The sequence below is a fragment of the Nicotiana attenuata genome, unplaced genomic scaffold (genome assembly GCF_001879085.1).
Source record: "Nicotiana attenuata strain UT unplaced genomic scaffold, NIATTr2, whole genome shotgun sequence".
NCBI lineage: Eukaryota > Viridiplantae > Streptophyta > Magnoliopsida > Solanales > Solanaceae > Nicotiana > Nicotiana attenuata.
In genome coordinates, this window is record NW_017671335.1 from 230,855 (window position 1) to 235,666 (window position 4,812).

Below are 4,812 nucleotides of genomic sequence, written 5' to 3' on the forward strand. Positions count from 1 at the left end.
TATATATATATATATATATATATATATATATATATATATATATATATATATATATATATATATATATATATATATATATATATATATATAGATTTCTATCTTGATACTGGGAAGTTGTCTACCTTCTAATCTTATCATTCATATTGTACTTATACGTCTAGTATGTTATATATCGGGCGGGTTTAGAATTTTAATTCTATGAGTTTAACATTTAAAGTTATGGGTTCATATCTATTATTTATTTCAACTTTAATAATTTTCACGTAAGTTTATGCTCCACATCGAAAGTATTGAGTTCAGTTGAACCCAATAGTTCTATGTTGCATCCACCCCTGGTTATATATGTTTTATTCCTGGAGTGTTAGTCTATTCTTTCTTTTACAATATTTTCCCTTCCATTTGCTTTTGACTACTACTGTCATTTTCCAAATTTTTATTGTCAACCATGATCGTCTCACTATCATATCATGTCGAGAAAAAGAAAAACATAAGTCACATAATATAAGACTATATGGAGGGAAAAAGTAGAAGTTATGTTAAGAAATGCTATCCTTTTAAATTTTGTGGTTAAAATATAGTCAAATTTGTTAGAACTTAGAAGCATGGCATGCTATACAAACGGCTAGAATAGACAAGAAAATTCAACTCTATTTGTTTGTCCTTTTCTTTTCCTAACTTTCTGATAAGTCTTTTGAGAGTCAATTTGGATTAATACTAAAGCTCACCTAACATTTGGATAGGTTGATTTGTGCAACATCTAATTAAATTCTTGCAATACATCACGCACTCAATCTACCCAAGTCAATATATAGACGAATTACACGTTTACAAGTCAAAATTGACAACGTAGTTTTCCTACTACAAATTTCATTTTAGACTTTAAACACCACCCCCACCACCGACAACAACGACCTAGTAAAATCCCATAAAGTGGGTTTGGGAAGGGTAGTGTGTACGCAGACCTTACCCCTACCCTCGGTTGTTTCCGATAAACCCTCGGCTCAGGAAGACGGACCATATATCAATATCGTCAACAGAAACCATAAAAATAATAACAGCATCATAAAAACCATAAAATAGATGACATGCAATAACAATAACCAGTAATTAAGGCTCGTAGCTAAGAAATACAGAAAGGGTAGTGGAACTTTAAACACCATGACTCATTAAAAGAGATAACATATATTTAGAGACATCTTGATAAGATGGACAATGCCAACATGTCTCATTTTCTTCTCTCACGCATTATATTGAAGTTGAAGAATGCATATCATGTGAATTTAGGCCCATCCAAATTGATCAATTTGGCCCAACTTAAAATTGTTAGGCCCAATTTGCATAAGCTTTTCAACACTTAAGTTGGGCCAGCTCTCTCACAATCTCATCTAAATCCTCTCTAGAGCTTCCTCCAATTTTAACAGCTTCAAGTGCTTCATCTCTCAATTTTTTTGCCCTCTCCTTAAACAAGTCATTACCCATTGCATCACTAATTCTCCGGCCCAACTCTATCGGGTCGGGGACTGAGTCTGCGCCCTCGCAAACTCGGACCGATGTTTTCATGTTCTCCACCAATAACCATGCGTTAATGAATTGGTCCGCCTCCATGGGCCAACCCAAAATTTGTACTCCGGCCACTATCGCTTCCAACACAGAATTCCATCCACAATGACTCAAAAAACCGCCGACGGCTCGATGGCCCAATATTTCCACCTGTGGGGCCCAACCCTTTATTACTAGGCCTCTCCCTAAGACACTCCCCTCAAACCCCTCTGGCACTGATCCATAACCCTCTTCCAATTGTTGGGCTGTCAATTGTTTAGCTACCAAAATGAACCTCACTCCACTTTTCTCAAGCCCAATAATTAAAGCCTCCATTTGGGCTTTTGTTAGCAATTTTTGACTACCAAAAGCTACATAAAGAACAGACCCATCATCAGCACATTCATCAAGCCAAGTGAAAACTCTCTCATTTACATCAACATCCACATTGGACTTCCCATTTCTACCAGGCCCACCAACTAAATTTATCGGCCCAATTGAATACACACGATCATGGCCCATTTCCTTCTTTAAAAAGCCCAAATACTCACTCTCCAAAGCCTCAAAAGTATTGAAAACTGACCCAAAACTCTTACCATTAGCAATAAACCCATTTCTCACAATCTCCCAAGTTGGGTCACCCTCTTTGTACTTTTGAAACACTGAAGGCATATGCTCCCTCACAAATCTTGGACTTTTAGGCAGCCCATTAAACTCAATAAGGCCCAAATCTTTATAAGCCCCAAAATTCCTCCAAATTTCACCAAGTATAGAAACCAATAACCCCCCAGAAGTGTAAAAAACAATACCAGGTACACCAAGTTCTTGGGCCAAATCTAGAGTCCAGCCCAAGAAGAAATCATAAACAATAGCCACAGGAGGATTGGGTTGGGCCTTAAACCATTCCAAGATTGGGCCACGAAGCTTACTGAGCCCAGCAATGATCGGAGCATTGCCGGAGTTACCAAAGTCTTTAACGTTTTCAACGCCGGCGGGGAGTGAAGGGTGGCCGGGAAATGGAAAGACAAGTGTTTGAACAGAAGGGTGGGTGGTGAGAAGAGGATCAAGAATTGGGAGGTTTTTAGGAGTGACTAAAATGGTGATTTTAAAGCTATGGAGAAGAAGTTGATGTGTAAAATCAAGAAGGGGTAATATGTGACCTTGTGCTGGAAATGGAAAAATTAAGACATGGACTCCATTTTTAGAGTTTGACATGTTTGAGTTTCAGATCAGACACGAAGTTAAAGATGATGTTTGATATTTGGAAATGAAAGAGGAATATTAGTGGTGCAAAAGTGAGAAATTTCTTGGTAGGTAGCAGTGGTTAATGGTATGAAAATTTTGCAATAGAAAAAGAGTAGATTCCGACAGAAATATGTGGGGTTTAGCCGTTAGACGATATACGTAGATGCTGACCTCAAATGTCATGTGTAGGATATTTGGTGGAGAAATTATAAAATATTCAGATTTATGAGTGGTCACTGAAAAATTAATAGTCACAGTTTTAAAAGTAATTGAAATTTAGTCAATTTTCATGTAAAGATAAATTTGAACGAAAACACTGTTCGATCGGAAAAATATTCCAATATATTATACTGGAACATACTAGAGTTCCATTATAATATGCTAGAAGTTCATACACAGGTGCAACAATCTCCAGTATATTATGCTGGAACTTTTCGTGTTATAACAAAATAATAGCTATTTTTCAATGACTTTGTAAACATCGACTATTTTCAATTATGAGTCCAAAAAGTGACTTGCCCCTGCTATCTTTACTACGTCCAGGGCTGCTATCTTTGTCCATAAATACTGGGGTCAAGTTGGACAGAGCCCAAATTGATATACAGGGAATTGATAAAGGAAGTTGATATTGAAAAATGAAAATAGGTGTGTTATAAAATATTTAGTAAATGTGGATGTCCACTACTTTCATTACTTTCACCTATGATGTAAATTATCTTTCACTATTCATCACCACTATGATTGTAACTCTCACACCTCCATAACCCTTCCCCATGATCTCAATTGTTAATGTCATGTTTAAGACAATGATTTTGTAACCTTCATATGTAATAGTATAAATAGAGGCATGAAATGTGAGATGTAATACACTTGAACACTTGATGAAATAAGAAAGTTATCTCTTCTTCTCTTATTCTACTTATCTTCTTGTTTTATATTGTTACTTTGAGCTACATTTTTTTTAATACGTTATCAGCACGAAGTTGAGCTCTTTTCGTTGTTCAGGTATATTTGTTCATTTTGTTTTTTTTTCCGTTGTATATTTTGATTTCATGATTAGTGTCTTTAATATGCCGTTTTATAATTTCTCACATCTCTAGATATATGTAAAAAATAAAGAATTCTATGTTTCTTTATTTTAAGTTATTTGCGTGATTGTCATGTGAAAGTTGCTATTTTTTATGTTAATAGAATTAATCGAGAGAAGATATTTTGTTCTAGTTAACATCAAAGATATACTAATAATTTGAAGAAAAAAAAATAGTATTCTTTTCTATGGAATTATCACTTTAGTGTATATATAGATCACAAATTTGATATTATGTCAATTTTTAAGATTCTTTATGCTATTATCTTAATGATTTCTAATTAGTTATCTTCTTTGATAGTTTTTACTATGTCGAATTTGTCAAAGCTTGAGTTTGTGGCACTTGACATTTCTGGAAAGAATTACCTATCATGGGTTCTCGATGCTGAGATTCACTTAGCCGCTAAAGGCCTTGGTAACACCATTATTCAGGGTAATCAGGCATCAAGCCAGGACAAAGCGAAGGCCATGATTTTCCTTCGTCATCATTTGGATGAAGGTTTGGAGGTTGAATATTTAACAGTGAAAGATCCACTTGAATTGTGGACTGGCCTGAAGGAAAGGTATGATCACCTTAAGGCTACGGTATTGCCAAGGGCTCGATATGAGTAGATGCACTTACGATTGCAAGATTTTAAGACCGTAAGTGAGTATAACTCTGCTGTATTTCGAATAACTTCCCAATTGAAATTATGTGGGGAAGTTATGAATGATGAGGATTTGCTGGAAAAGACTCTTACGACTTTTCATGCCTCAAATATGGTATTATCGCAGCAATACCGTGAAAGGGGTTTTAAAAAGTATTCTGAGTGATCTCATGCCTTCTGGTGGCTGAGCAACATAATACCCTTTTGCTGAAAAATCATGAAGCCCGTCCCACAGGGTCAGCTCCGCTTCCTAAAGCGAATATGAGAGCTAGACGTGATAAGTCTGGAAAAAGA

At 35.7% G+C, this 4,812-nt stretch overlaps 1 protein-coding gene across 1 annotated transcript; it reads right to left on the minus strand.

Annotated features, from left to right (window-relative positions):
- Nucleotides 1–1,056: 1,056 nt before the first annotated feature.
- Nucleotides 1,057–2,897, minus strand: LOC109207639 (UDP-glycosyltransferase 89A2-like). Its single transcript, XM_019370589.1, has one exon. It carries the CDS (start codon nt 2,752–2,754, stop codon nt 1,348–1,350), a length of 1,407 nt encoding a protein of 468 aa, XP_019226134.1. The 5' UTR covers nt 2,755–2,897; the 3' UTR covers nt 1,057–1,347.
- Nucleotides 2,898–4,812: the final 1,915 nt, after the last annotated feature.

Coding starts and splice junctions, on each gene's coding strand:
- LOC109207639 (XM_019370589.1), bottom strand. CDS start 2,754: ATGTCAAACTCTAAAAATGGAGTCCATGTCTTAATTTTTCCATTTCCA.